Below are 15,231 nucleotides of genomic sequence, written 5' to 3' on the forward strand. Positions count from 1 at the left end.
CCTCCAACCAGGAGCAACAATACACTGAATCTAGAAGACAGAAATGGGTAAGCTGTCTAAATCTATAACATATCAATGACTCAACAGAAACAGGAGGAAAGGAAGAAGACGTAAGAAGCACTTCTCCACTCCACCATCTTCAAATTTATCTTCACTGAGGCAGGTTACAGTTTAGTTTGTGGGTCTGTGAAGCAGCGTGGCTCCTTGGAGCTCACGATCTAGTCACATTCTAGTGTAATACTCTACCGCAGTAGAGCTGGGGACATCGACACATTAACCTTGCAAAAGAGCCCAGAAAGTCTGCGCAAAGAGGCTACTGTGAGATATTACTGAAAGTGAGGAAACACACATTTTTTGGTTTCACTTTGAGTAAATATATAACTTTGATTTTTATTCACAAAACAAACAAAAAACAACAACTGAAGAACTCATAAAATAGAACCTTTCCAAATAATAAGAATCACCAACAGATCATCAACTTTCAGGTTTCATACAGAATTTTTGCACCAAAGTATATATTTTTCCATATTATAAAACGTGTCGTTATTTGTAGCTTTTTAACAATTTAACTCTATTACCTTAAAATATTCAAATAAAACAATACTCCCACCTAGTGGATAAAGAAAAAAGTCTGGCTTATTTCAGGTGTGAACAGTACCACCATAAAAAAGGAACAAAAACGACAATGAATTTAAAATAAGTTTATTCTATTAACATCTTCAAAATACCCCCCTGAGAAAAAGTAAACTACAAAACAGTGCACGCCGCACCCTTATAGGAATGGATGGGTAATACACTCTACAAAACAATCTCTGGAATCATGTGTAAATGTTACTCTGAATCTCATTTGTTGTCATCAGTTTCTTCAGTATCTCTGTGCTCTGGGGAATATTCTGGAAGGAGAGAAAAAAGGCGTTCATATAGTGAGGCTGAGCATTCAGTCAGGAGCAAGGCACACGCTCGAGGCAGAAGCAGAGAAGGGCACCAAACGTGACAGGCCCTGCCCCTCACCTCCTCGCCCAGCAGACGGGACATCGAGCGTGTGCCCGCGCCCCCGCCCCCTGCCCGAAGCTCTATCGGGACCTCAGGCCTCCCGGGAGCCGAAGGCCCTCAGACGGGCACGACACTCTGCTTGGCCCCCCTGAGCTCACGCCGTCTGCACCCCAGCACCACGCTCCCCACCGCTCTCCTCAAACGCACCCTGAACTTGCCAACTTCGCGCTCGTGCCGCCTCCCTCTGCACGCGCCTCCCCCGGGACTCACCCACCCTTCCGGTCCAGCTGCAGGGCCACCCTCCCCGTGGGGCCGCTCCTCGGCTCAGCCTCGCCCCCATCCCCCCGCCCGGGCTGGCAGCTGGCACGGCGGCCGCCTGCGCCACCTCCAGGCTGTGGACCACCCAGCACCGTGGGGTCCACGCGGCAGGCGTGCAAGAGAAGTCCATTTTGTTGACCAAATACCACTCTGAGAAGGACAGAAGCGATGCCCTAAGCCAGGATGACTGTATCTGGTCGCTAAGAAAGCAGCACCCTTCAAAGAGCCACTTCCAAAAAGTTAATTGGATTTCCTCTCCAAAGAGTATTTTTGGACACCGGAAGCTGACTTAAACGCCCCAAGGCACATGACCTGCAAGGCTGAGAAGGAGTGCAGATGCTCCTGGAGCGCCTGTGCCCTCAGCGCCGACTGCACCGCGAGCAGAACCCGCCCGGCCCTCCCGCTGAGGCCTCCAGCTCCCCTCCGCTACGCGCGCCGCGGGGCTTGCTGGCCGCACGGCAATTCTGCTACGAAAGACGAAACGACTGGCCGACAGTCTGGGTCTCTCTGCTGACACGGGACTCCCTAAGCCACTTAAGTCTTGGCCCTCGTGACGGCGTGCAGGGTGGCGAGCAGACCTGGCGTCCTAAACCGGGGGTCGTGACAACTGTGAACATCGACCTGACAGAGAATACGGTGACAGAACTCAGGGGAAGTGTGAAACAGGCGAGGGTAAAGCCAGGTCGTGTGCTACACTAGAAAACGGCAGCACACCAGTTCACAGACCCTTCGGTGACCTGGAGGTGCAGATTAGAGTCCACATTTCCCATCCCACTGAGAACGTCCGCCAGTGCACATGTGACAACAGGCCAAGAACAAACAGTGCAGAAAAGGTTTCACAAGGCAATAAGGAGGCTCAGGTCACACATATGCATCCCAGGCTTGGAAACTGATACCTCTCTTAATGAAGGAAGAAACTTTGGTGAAAAAGAAAAGGTGCAATGCTGAAAGAAGAGACAAATCAACAAGCCTGTATATGTGTATGTGTGTGTGTGTGTGTGTGTGTGTGTGTGTGCACGCACATATACGTAGACGTATTTATACAGGTGCAGACTGGAGTCCACATTTCCCATCCCACTGAGAACGTCCGCCAGTGCACATGTGACAACACGCCAAGAACAAACAGTGCAGAAAAGGTTTCACAAGGCAATAAGGAGGCTCAGGTCACACATATGCATCCCAGGCTTGGAAACTGATACCTCTCTTAATGAAGGAAGAAACTTTGGTGAAAAAGAAAAGGTGCAATGCTGAAAGAAGAGACAAATCAACAAGCCTATATATGTGTATGTGTGTGTGTGTGTGTGTGTGTGTGTGTGCACGCACATATACGTAGACGTATTTATACATACACACACGTATGCTCACGTGGATGTACAACTTGGAAGACAAGCGTTTAGGTACAACCCACAGAATCTGTTATTTGCACAGTACCACCATAAATCTACATACATTTTAAATGTATTCAAATATTTTGTATTTTGCAATAAAATCATTCTGAATTTGTTATTCCTTTCTCATGTTTCACTATGTCCTTTTTAATGTCCCTCTTTTATTTTTCGTTATTTTATCTTTTATGGCAACTGCCTTTCAGACAATTAGTTATGTGATGAAAATTTCTGCAGTGAACATGCTTGCGGCCACGATGTCTGTGGCAAAGATGCTCCAGTGAAAGTGCCCAGAAGAGACACAACGGCCATGGCCCCTGCTCTCAATGAAGTGGGAAGAGCCAATCGGTTACCTACAGATGCAAGCAGCACTATTAGTTACTATATCCTCGGAAGGAGATGCTAAATACAAAATAACTCAATTTGTCTGAAAGACTATCCATGACTCTAGCTCATCTGAAAGATATACTTGAATTATACTAAGCTACAGTTTCACTCTTACTAATTCAACACATGGTTGAGGGCCTTCTACACATCATATTCAGGATGATGTGGGGACACCAAAAGGGAAAACGTTCCCAGGGAGTTGACAATCTAACTAATTTATGAGAGCTATGAAATGAGATGACGCCAACAGAACTTACAAGAAAAGCTGCCCTAATACTAATGGCCATTCTAGAATAAAACAAGGCTTCCAACTTGGAACAATGTTGTTATAATCTCTTCCCTTTAAGGAAGAAGTTCTTAAACCAGGAGCCCACGGACTTCCAGCTAATCTCTTAGGGAGAGGATTGGAATTCCTCAACTACCTGAAATTACTGGCAAAACTTTTCTATACCTGTTCCCATATGTATTTTTCTGGGAAAGGAGCCCACAGATATATCCAGACTGGGAACAGGGAACAGATTTATCTCATCTAGTCCCATGCAAAATTAAGTGAATAAACATGATGGTAATTTGATCCATACTGTGCTCAAAAATGCCTTCTCAAAAATTACACCTTCCAAATTAATTAGTTACAGAAACTTCTTGAATAGTGAAAACATCTTTCCACACAAACATCTGGGATTTAAAGCACTGATCTATCCTGACAAAACATGAACAAAATATTCTCCGAGTTACAGAAGTATACCTAGAAGAATATGTGACAATCAAATTCAAACTGCCAGACCAGCAGTTTTCTCTTTATGTGGAGAAAAAAGGATCTCTACGTGCTGCTTACGTTTCACACTGATACCATACATTTATGTTTGTTACTAAGTTCATTATAATAACTCAGCTATTAAGTCAATGAGAGAAAACCTTACCTTAACCAAACTTCTCAAGCTTCTGGAAGAAAGTACAGGCTTAAAAGCTTCAACTGTGATTAGGTCTAATTTCATCACATCAGTATAACATAAGTACAGAATTGCAGAGATTTTCCATACTTGACAATAACTCAGAACTATGAATATACAAGAAAAAAAATCACTTAAGTTTTCTGTTATATGATTTTGAAATTAAATACCTCTAACTCATAAAGACTGCTTTAAAAAATAGTCATCTCTGTTGCCTCTTTTAATCAAAGCATTTACTGACATTTTGAACCAATTATAATGCACATTTTCTTTCAAAGCCGTTTTATTTTCCTAAGTTATCTCTTGCTTTTACAAATACATTTATTTTGCATTTTCTGAACATACTACTGAGACACATCTGGGTTAGCTAAGACACAAGATAAACATTTTGCTGACTACACTAAAGTAAATTAAATGTAAATAATATACAATGCATAATGTAAAATATTTAGCCATTTATTCTAGTAAACTTAACATTTAAAGTTAAAAACCTTTTATTTATTAACAAATAACACTGAATTATATATTATAACATATTAGCCACTAAAAAGTGACAATCATAATTTTATATGATGTTAGGGTATAACTGATAACAGGAATAAAAAATAAACTATTGAAGCAACTACCAAAATTCAATATCTGAAGCTTCTATTCTGACAATTAAAACATACTTTAACAACTTCTCATACACCAGCAATTTACATCTAACACTGGCTTGCATGATGAGTTATCAAAGACCAAAAAGAAACGGCAACTCTGAAGCTAACAGTTAAGAACTCCGAGCTGCTCTCATATAACTGTGTGTCTGGAAAGTTTCAACACTCAAACCAAACAGAATATACCAGCAACTAGAGCAATTAGTGAGGACAAACAACTATACGATGGTATCAATCATCATTAACAAACTACCTCAAAAAGATCCCTTCTAGTCCAACTAATAACTATGAATAAAGCAATAACAAGATAAAATGTGAATGTTATGCACCGTAATACCACCTGCTGCAGGAAGGTCATGTACGATATTTGGTTGTTCTAGCAGTGAACAGCAAGGAGGCTCTCTGAAATTCTGTGTTTTTAGGGCTTTCAGGAAAGGAGTATGAAGACTGCTGGTAGATTCTGAAGTTTTATAGTCAGTAACATGTCGACATGTAAGAATAGTTACTTGCATATTCTTCCTTGGACAAGAGCCAAAAACCTAGCACAAAATTGATTTCAAATTAAAATATATATATATAATTTTGTGACAGAATAGAAACATCCCTCTAGTTGTTTATCTACATCATTCATATATATATACACACATACATACATACACATACACACACACACACACACACACACACACACACCTTGCCAGGGTGGAACTGTCCATGGAAAAACAAAACCCATGCTTTGCTGTGCCCTCACCTGGGTCTGATCTTAATTCTGTCACTTTCTAGTTGGGTAACCTTCTCCAAGTTACCTTCCTCACCTGTGAACTAAGGACTACTTACCTGAGGGAGGTGTGATCTGGATTAAATGAAGTCAGGAACAAAGGAGGCAGAGCACCTGTTATAACAGCCAGGGATGCCATGGCAGGTAAGGCAGTCACTCAACTATGAGTACCTGTTCGTTTACGCCCTCTCCCGCCCGCCACAGATGCCTGCAAATTATTCTTTTTGGTTTGTTCCGGTTTGTTCTGCTTCTAAGATCACTACTTGCAATCAGTGTTGAGAACAGTGTTACACTGAATACAAGTGAATGAGAGTGACACCCATTCTTTACTGGATAAAGTGACGTGATCAAGATCTCTTCTAACACAGGTATCTCTAAGAACGCTCCACTTAGACTAGTGTTGTATCAACAACAGGAAGCGATCCTTTCAATCAAGATATAGGTTCAAGATATAGGTTCAAGAACACTGTATTAAGGATGTTTCTAAGAACATCACTTGCAAGTTGCACTCATAACAGTGTTTTATCAGTGCAAATGATTCTTAAATTCGCTTTTAAATTTATTTCAATTGTAGACTAAGTTTCAATCGCTCAAGACCTCAATGTCCACCTAAGTTGGTATTTCATGGATTTCCAGGGATGCTTCCAGCTTTTAAAATCTTTGGTGATGTAAGAAAAAAAAAAACAGCAGCTATCTTTTAAGGAAAAAAAGAGTAGATTTTAGGTCATTGCACCTTGTTTGAAAATATTTTATGAAGAGAACAAAATGGCTATTTCAAATAGCAAGGGAACTGAAGATTTTATATTATGTGCCATAAGTGATTTATAAGGCTACTTTAATTATAGTGTAGCTTTATAAATAAACACAAAACTTAACACCACATACAATTGTCAGCAGATACGTCCCATTTAAGGGCTACAACATTACTCACAAGGCCTGATTTATCATCCTCGCTAAAATACTTATCATCTGAAGCCACAATACTTGAAACTGTTGGACTGTGTGTGATTATCAGGATTATGCAGCTGACATGAACCAAACAGCAGAGGGACCCAAAGAGTATCCCCGGGGGAAAAAATACTGATTAAAAAATTCTGTTTTGGAAATGCATAATGCTACATTTTTTCAAGTCTGAGAGAGAAAAGCTGTTCCATAGTACAAAAATAATAAAATGCCCTACATAAATTAACAATACAAATTAATATGGCAGTTTCCTACCCTTCTGAGATCTGGTAAAAGCTATGGAACCTCTCTCTAGAAAATACACATAGGTACACAGCGTAAAATCACATATACAACCATAAGAGTCACAGATCTTATTAGAAAATACCTCATTTAATAAAATGCATTGAAAAACTTTTAATAAATGTTTCTAAGTATGCCAATCTGGTTTAAAGCAGGTGTACACCAAATTTTTTATTTCTAATGAACTTAATTGTAATACCTACATTAAAATATGTCTAAGATTTAAGTTGCAATGTTGAAAAGACGTATATAAAAGGGCTATTTCATTTAAAAATAACCTGCAACTACCAACTGGACTTCCCTGGTGGTGCAGTGGTTAAGAATCCACCTGCCAATGCAGGAGGCACAGGTTCGAGCCCTGGTCCAAGAAGATCCCACCTGCCACGGAGCAACTAAGCCCGTGCGCCACAACTACTGAGCCTGTGCTCTAGAGCCCACGAGCCACAACTACTGAAGCCCACGTGCCACAACTACTGAGCCTGCGCTCTAGAGCCTACGAGCCATAACTACTGAAGCCCGTGCACCTAGAGCCCGTGCTCTGCAACAGGAGGAGCCACTGCAATGAGAAGCCCGTGCACCGCAACGAAGAGGAGCCCCCGCTCGCCGCAACTAGAGAAAGTGCACACAGCAACGAAGAGCCAACGCAGCCAAAATTAAGTAAATAAATACTTAAAAAAAAATAATAACCTGCAACTACCAAAATTCATGATTATTCTCTAAAAGTTCTAGCTAAGTTCTTCACTGAACAATTTGTTTTAGTGGACACATACCATGTGCTCAATTTTCCCACAAAATGAAGCCTCAATTGATCCATTCTAATGCTACGAAAAATGGATGAAACCCCGGTGTGAGTGTCAGCTGAGCGCCAACCCCAGGAACCCAGTTTCCCACCTCCCGTCCCTGCGCTTCCGGGCAGCATCGTCAGCACGGCCTGTTTTCACCCGTGGCTGCAACCCTGCTCTGTTTCACGGGGGTAACTTGTTCCAATTATGTCTTATGTTTCTATGACCAACGCTCTTTAGCACACTGCTGATCACATTTGCCAAATGAGTTCTTTTATTCTTTATATTCTATAACAAACTCTACTATATTTCTAAGGGAAAAAGCAACTACTTACCCCGCTTCAACATCTGACTACACAGGTGTAAGTGTACAGATACTGAACCTTGATAAAGTAGCAACCCCAGAATCTCTCTTACCTTTTCCAGCCACTGATACTGCTGATCTTCAGCAACGTAGCAACTACACTGACAGAGCACAACCTGAAAATCAAATCCCAAGTTTTCTGTCAGGTCAAATAAATGTTACACACACGCCACACTGTCATCGTATACATATCATGTGAATCCCAACATAACCTCTGGATAACACTTGTTTTGCTTAATCTGCTACTGCCTTACTTATTTTTCTTTAAAATATAAAATTTAAGAATCAAGCCACTACTGGCAATTAGTATCAGAGAAAAGTGCACATTGACAGAGCAACTGTGAGGGCTGGCACAGGAGATTCTAAAGATACTATCAGTAAGTACTACCGGAGTCCTCTTTATAAAACAAAGACGACACCAGGCCTGCTGCCCCTCCGCGGGTGGGTGGTGCCACACACTGTGAAGCTCAAACTCAAACCGCGTTACAAAAACATTAAGTGCTATCAGGACAGCAGCCCAGCAGCATCTCAGCCCGGCGGCACCCTAGGACACTGCTGATGCCTGGAAGGCGATATTATTCTAGAAACCATGTCCAGACCACGTGCCTGAAGTGAAAACATGCAATGCACAATGCTGTAAAAGGATGACATTCCTGATTATTATTGCTTGTGGAATGATAGCATCCATAAAAGTCAACTTTGTCTTCTATTGAAATATCGCCAGAAACACTAACACTTAATGACACAAGTGGGAAAAAATGAAACACAAGGACTTCCCTGGTGATCCGGCGGTTAAGACTCCGCACTTCCAATGCGGGGGCACGGGTTCGATCCCTGGTTGGGCGGAACTAAGATCTCGCATGCAGTGTGGTGTGGCCAAAAAAAAAAAAAAAAAAAAAAAGCAGCAGCACAAGAGGGAAAAAGGGGGCCCAGGTATAGGGGGAAGAGAAAGACTAGATATGTAATTAGCTACACACAAAGATTCTGGATAGTCAAGAGACACCCAACCAATCAATGGTATAACTGAATGCAGTAACAGAAATTTCTACTGCTTGACCTCCATGATGTATTCTAGAGTGAAAACTTTCCACTAAGGATCAGATAAAGAACATGCTTTGGGACTTCCCTGGCGGTCCAGTGGTTAAGACTTCGCCTTCCAACGCAGAGAGTACAGGTTCGATCCCTGGTCAGGGAGCTAAGATCCCACATGCCTCGGGACCAAAAAACCAAAACATAAACCAGATGCAATATTGTAACAAATTCAACAAAGACTTTAAAAATGGTCCACATCAAAAAATCTTAAAAAAAAAAAAAAAAAAAGCTTAGTTTCCTTATTACTTATTTCCTATAAATACTGGATGTTTACAAAAATCCTTATGTAAACTTTAATAACTTTGGATAACATATTACAAAAACAAACTGTAAGTATTACAAAATCAAATTTTATAGTTTTCAAGCCTAACATTATAGTATTATGGAATTACTGACTTCTCACATTGTCTGAATCCCCGCCCCTGGCCTCTGTTCAAGTGCTCAGCAGCTGTGGAACGGCACTCTGTCAGACAAGCAGGTGGCGAGACAGACATCACCTGCCTGGCCACCCCACCTGCCTGACCTGTCTCCCAAACCGCCCAGGACACTGCTTTCTCTCAATGAACCCAAGGATAGGATTAGGACAAATGGTTCCAATGAAATCACTAGGCATCAGCTACAGAGTTATCTTTCATAACTTAAAAAATCAGGATGAATTAGGAATTCCCTGGCAGTCCAGTGGTTAAGACTCTGCACTTCCACTGCAGGGTGCACGGGTTTGATCCCTGGTCGGGGAACTAAGAATCCGAAAGCCGAGGGGAGCGGCCAAAAGAAAAAAAAAAAAAAAAATCAGGATGAATCAGGTGAGGATGAAAGCTTGAGGTCAACAGAATTGTATTTAGAATGCACGAAGCATCCATTTGCTCAATGTTAACTGAGTCCCTAGGCTGTGCTCAGCGTTGGCTGAATACCGGGTGGGTATACAGCGACAAAGCAGAAATCCCTGCTTCCACAGCAAGTACACATTTTCCCACGTTTACCTTTGCCAGCTTAAATCATTCTTTGAATGAGGGCAAAGTTTAAATATCTAATGTTTCTGGTTTGTTTCTAAAAAAGTTATTTCAGAATTTCCTCAGAAGTTTACCAACACACCACATTAACATTTATATAAACAAAAAAGAGACAACACTGTTGACCAATTATGCTTCAATAAAAAAAGTATTTTTAATTAAAAAAATTTTTTGTTTTTAATTTTAAAAAATAAAAATAAAAAAACAAGAACCAGACAAAAAAGTGGTTACTACCACTGCCTACAGGCAGAATTCCTCAGCCCAAAAGGAGACATAAAGGAACATGGAATGCAAAGGAACACTACATAAATGATGCCTAAGGAACCCCACTTAAACATACAAGTCAGGCCCCACATACCGAGGGATTCGATTTTAGGTGATAAAACACACAAAAAGCCTCTGTGGGGGACAGGTGTGTAGTGTCCACTGTCCTACACCATTCATTCCAGAGTTTAGCACAACCAACTTCTTCCCAGACTCCTGAATTCATGATGAATGATGACAAAAACGCTGTGAAAAACAATTTGCATAAGTTAGTGTTTGGTTCCGCAAGTTGCATTTTCTATTCAATAAAAAAGATATTCAAGTTACTTGAGAATCTTAGAGCTGAAAGAGCCATTAAGACCATCAACCTTATGCACACCATCATCTTGCAGAAAAACACACTGAGGCCTCAAGAAGTTAAAGGCCACACCCTGAGTACAGGTGGTACTGGAGCCAGGAATTGAGAAGACAGGTTTGCTGACAGACTTTACCAGACTCACACTGTAACACCCTTGTAGAAAATTTCAGACCAGGAGAGCTTCATGTAAATGAGTCAGCAGTTATTTACCATGTACTGCTCTACAAGCACTAGGGGTACCTTACAGGGCAAGGAATCTTCACTGGGGTTCCCCAAGGCTCTCCTCCAAGCCTGTGAACCCCCTAAAACGATACAGGTTTGTGTACTTGTGTGTGTGTGCGTTGTTCTAGCTGCACTCTGCACCGTTCTGGCTTTAACCTATCAAATGAATTCATATATGTGAAGATCTTAGAAACCAAGTACTGAAAAATGTAGCAATTATTATTGTCATTTTTAGAGTGCTCCATATGTTTTTAAAGGAGTTGGTTAACTCAAAAACATACAAGGACCACTGTGACAAGGGGGCCATGTTGCACATGCCACCGCTGCCCTTCCAGTCTGGCCACGACAGGCCCAGTAAGCCTAAGAAAACCTGTATACTAGAAACAGTGTTTCCTTGACTTCTTAAGTTCCCAAAGCCAATATTTCCTCTAAATCTCATTTTTCAAGCTTATCAAAAAGACAGCGCCGCATGAGCAGGGATAGAATTCACTCAGATACAAAGTTACTCTGCTACGACTTTTTCTAAAAAAGTAACAGACATTTGAAATCTTTTATGGTGGAAATAAATAAGTAACTTCAGCTTTTGCTCTTTCAACAAAATGTGTAGTCTAATGCACTTGCACTTACCTACTGCATTATTTCCTATAGCAATTATAAACTTGGAGCAAGGATATTTTTCTAGCAGAGAAACTTCCAAAGTTGTTTTTGTTTGTCTTCCAAGGAGCCGCACCTCCCTAACACAAGAAATGAAAGACGAAACGAAAGCAATTTAACTGTAATCAGTACTATACTATGACAAAAAGGCTACTGTAAGTATGATTTTGTGTTAAGTAAAATGCAAACTTTAATTTTATAAAGAACATAATTATAATCCTAAGGAAACAACGGATTCAGGCGACGATAACTAACAGGTAAAAATCCTTTGCTGCAAAGTTCCTGGAGAACTGTACAAGAGGGACCCGGTTGTCCAGCCGACCCACTGATCAGTCCATCTTAGCATCCCTAAAAGTGGACAACTGGGCACAGTGTGCAGTAAGAAACTGCAAATACCACCTCCGAAGCATCTGTGCCAGCAAAATACTGACCAAGCCTCTTAGAAGGCGCTTCCCTTTCCAGGAAATGCAGGTGATGGACACACATCTGCATAAATGACACCAAGAGGAAGCAATCGGGCAAATCCAGAGCATGGGACACCCTGCAGGACAATAAGTCTCTCAGCCAGGGTCAGAAAGGAGGGGGACTGCTCCAAACGAAAGGAAGCTCAAAAGAGGAAACATCTAAATATAAGGTGCGGGCCTGGCCAGGATTCTGATTTCCAGAAGCCCACTGGAAAATGTCACGTCTGAGACAACTGCATAAATCTGACCATGGACTGGCTATTAATCGGTACCCAAAAAGTATTATTAATTGTTACGGGGGATGACAGCATACGTAAGACAATGCCTATATCGTTGAGACGCATTCGGAAAAGTGTAGCGGTGAAAGGCCACGGTGACTGGGACCCACCTAGGGGGTGGAGGGAGATAAAATAAATGTAGCAAAATCTTCATAACTGTTGAACTTAGCGGACTGGATGGGCTTAAAGTATCACTTTACTATTTTCTCCAGTGTCTGTGTGTTTGGAAATAATCCATTTTTTAAAAAGACATATCCATCTGCTACTAACACGTAATGCTAACTGAGGTGTGCAGCGGAGAAGAAAGTTCTAAAAGACCTGTCTTATGTCCATGAACCAAAGACACGACAAACCTGGGGCGGGAAGACAGCCCTGCAGCGCTGGAAAACCTAACAAGCCCGCAGGAAACCACCTGCATCAAAGCTAAAGGAAGCCTTTAAAGACGCGAGGATCCGACGGCTCCACGGAGCCTGCAGCAGGCCCCGCGAGCCACCTCCACCCGGCACGCCCAGAGCTGTCTGGACCCCCTGTGCTCCCGGAGGACCGGTGCCGAGCGCGCAGCAGCCGCGACCCCTGGGCCTGCGCGTCTGCTCCTGCGCTCGCCGGGCCGGGTCTACGACAGCGCGCCCAAAACCTCACCTCTTCCGCGCCAGTTGATGCCGCACCTCCTCGTCTTCGGGCGTCTCCCTCCTCCCCTCCTCTTCCTCCTCCTCCTCGTCCTCCGTCCCGGCTCGGCACGGCGCCCGCACCACCTCCCCGAAGAACGTAGCCGCCATAACCGCCCTCACACCCTCACGGCCGAACTGCGGCTCCAGAGCACGACGCATGCGCCCCGCGCAAGCGCCCCTGAGCACCGCCACACACCGCCCCCGCCGGCCACCACCCCCGCGCATGCGTCCCGGTCCTGGCGGCGGCGCAAGCGCGGAGCGTTTTTTCTTCAGCCGCCTGAGCTCGGCGGGGCCACCGAGAGATCGGATGACTGCGGGCTAGAGAGGCGAGAAACTAGAGGCGAGCCGGGGGGCGGGACCTCCCGTCCGGCAGGTAACGGGCAGAGGAGGGGCTCGGCCGCCCCAGCCCGGTTGTAGCGCTCCGGGAAGAGACCAGCCAGGTTACCGTTCCTTCGTTAAATCCGTTTCCGTTTTCTTCTCCGTTAGGAGTGACTGGGTGAGCTTTGGTTTATTAAGCACCCGGCTTCAAACCGCGACCGCCCCAGGTAGGTGCCAGCCCGGCGCGTCCTAGGGACAGTGGACAGAGGGCGGATGGAAGGGCAGGAAGAAATACAGTGCTTCGCGGTGTTGTAAAAATGAGCCTTTACTCTGGCAATAGGAAGTCACATTTCAAAAGCTGATGCTTGTCAAGCTGATCTGAAAGACTTCATGAGAATGCAAAAATAGTTGCTTCTTTTTTAAAACTTGGCCATTTCTAACACAAAGTTTGTTTCCGTTTAGCCTGTCATTAATAAGCAAAGTATGTAATTTTTGAGTTGGTTCTCTTCTTTCAAATTTAATCGAGACAAAGTTAACGGAGCACTAATCCAAGCAGGAGAGAAAAGGGACACTATACCATAGTTTAAATGAAAATACCCAGTATTGCAACGGAAAAAAAGTCCATTCACCTAGATTTAGTTGTGCTGAAACTAGAGGGCATTGCTTACATTCTGGAACCCTATCAATAAATAGTAACAAAGTTAAGCGCTAATTTGGGGTCGGGGGAGCCTCTTGAGATTAAAAAAAAAAAATCTCAGAAATCTGTTGCTAGAAACATCTTGTTTAAAGAAGTGGAACAAGCCTTTCCATAAAATCAGTATTTAGCAATTTTACACATTACTGCAAAATAATATATTGAGTTTTGAAGAAATTTGAACATTTAAGTATAAACAATAAGACCAAATTGCTATCCAGTTAGAGCTTAGGAAACTTTGGGTATAGCTAGCAAGTTAGAATATACAAGATTACCAGTGTAATATTTTAAAACTGCATTAACACTCCTGGGTTACTTGGTTTTATAGAATGATTGAATTGCAGAGTAAGTTTGGGCATCACTTAGTCCTTTTGTTGAATAAAATAGCTTCATTTTTACCAGTAAGATCCTAAATTTGATTTCAATTACATTATGAAAAAATCACTTGTGGAAAGCTGATTAAAATTATAAATAGGGTAATGATAGTACATTTAGCCGTGATTAAAATTCTGCATACGTTTCAGAGAGAGAGAGTTTTACAAGAATGTTAAATTTTAAACAAATGCTTATTTCATGCAGTTACAGTAAATTTAGGCCAAACACTTAAAAAAAAAGGCACGTATATGTTCAAATTAAATACTCAACCAGAAAAGGGATTCCACTATGAAAGAAGGCTGATGATACAATCTCAAGTACTGACAGAAATTAACCCCACCACAGTAAGTTATAATTTCAAAATGAAATCTTCATGACACTGAAACTGTCAAAAAACTTTGCATAAAATAGTCTTAAACTGAGATTTTAACATTTTCATTTTATGGCATTTGTTGAGGACATAGCATACCCAATAAGTTTCTATGAAATTAAGTGTAAATATGGGACTGAAAATGGGTTTAAACATTTCATTAAAGATCAAAAATCAAACCTCATGCACCTAAAAATATTAGCAGTTTATTAGGAATTCTTCCCTTTCTCACCTGTACTAGTAACAAGTTACTGGTATCAGTATTTCAGATGAAAATATACTAAAAACAGAGCAAAGAACACAGACTCCGTAGGTTAGAAATACTCTGGCTTATGCTAAGAAAAAGAAAATGACAACAAAAAGCCTTTTTTTAAGCAGACATGCAACCACAAATTTCTCAAGTAATCAAGACACTCGGTTGATCTGTATAACCAAAAAATATGCACTACATTAGTCTAATGAAAAATAGAAACCCTTAAGTTTCTATATTCTACTCAGATTTACACATGCAAATCTTATATTAATATTCACAGATATTTTAAAATGGGAAAACAGCTTGCTTCTAACAATTCAGTTTTCCAGTAGCATGTTACCATGTTAAAAAGA

The 15,231-nt window shown here is 41.9% G+C and overlaps 1 protein-coding gene across 3 annotated transcripts; it reads right to left on the bottom strand.

Moving 5' to 3' along the window:
• Positions 1 to 682: 682 nt before the first annotated feature.
• Positions 683 to 13,033, bottom strand: PSMG1 (proteasome assembly chaperone 1). Of its 3 annotated transcripts, XM_024120378.1 has the most exons (7): positions 12,840 to 13,033; positions 11,432 to 11,538; positions 10,319 to 10,470; positions 7,912 to 7,974; positions 5,030 to 5,228; positions 4,004 to 4,140; positions 683 to 893 (listed from the first exon to the last, which is right to left on the bottom strand). In XM_024120378.1, the coding sequence occupies exons 1-7, from the start codon at positions 13,025 to 13,027 to the stop codon at positions 819 to 821; spliced, it is 921 nt and encodes a 306-aa protein (XP_023976146.1). In that variant the 5' UTR covers positions 13,028 to 13,033; the 3' UTR covers positions 683 to 818. The 3 variants fall into 3 exon arrangements, with proteins under 3 accessions (XP_023976146.1, XP_028348475.1, XP_023976147.1); XM_028492674.2 differs by lacking the exon at positions 7,912 to 7,974 and having other exon boundaries at positions 12,840 to 13,002; XM_024120379.3 differs by lacking the exon at positions 11,432 to 11,538 and having other exon boundaries at positions 12,840 to 12,917.
• Between the last annotated feature and the right edge of the window lie 2,198 nt (positions 13,034 to 15,231).

The sequence above is a fragment of the Physeter macrocephalus genome, chromosome 8 (assembly GCF_002837175.3).
Source record: "Physeter macrocephalus isolate SW-GA chromosome 8, ASM283717v5, whole genome shotgun sequence".
NCBI lineage: Eukaryota > Metazoa > Chordata > Mammalia > Artiodactyla > Physeteridae > Physeter > Physeter macrocephalus.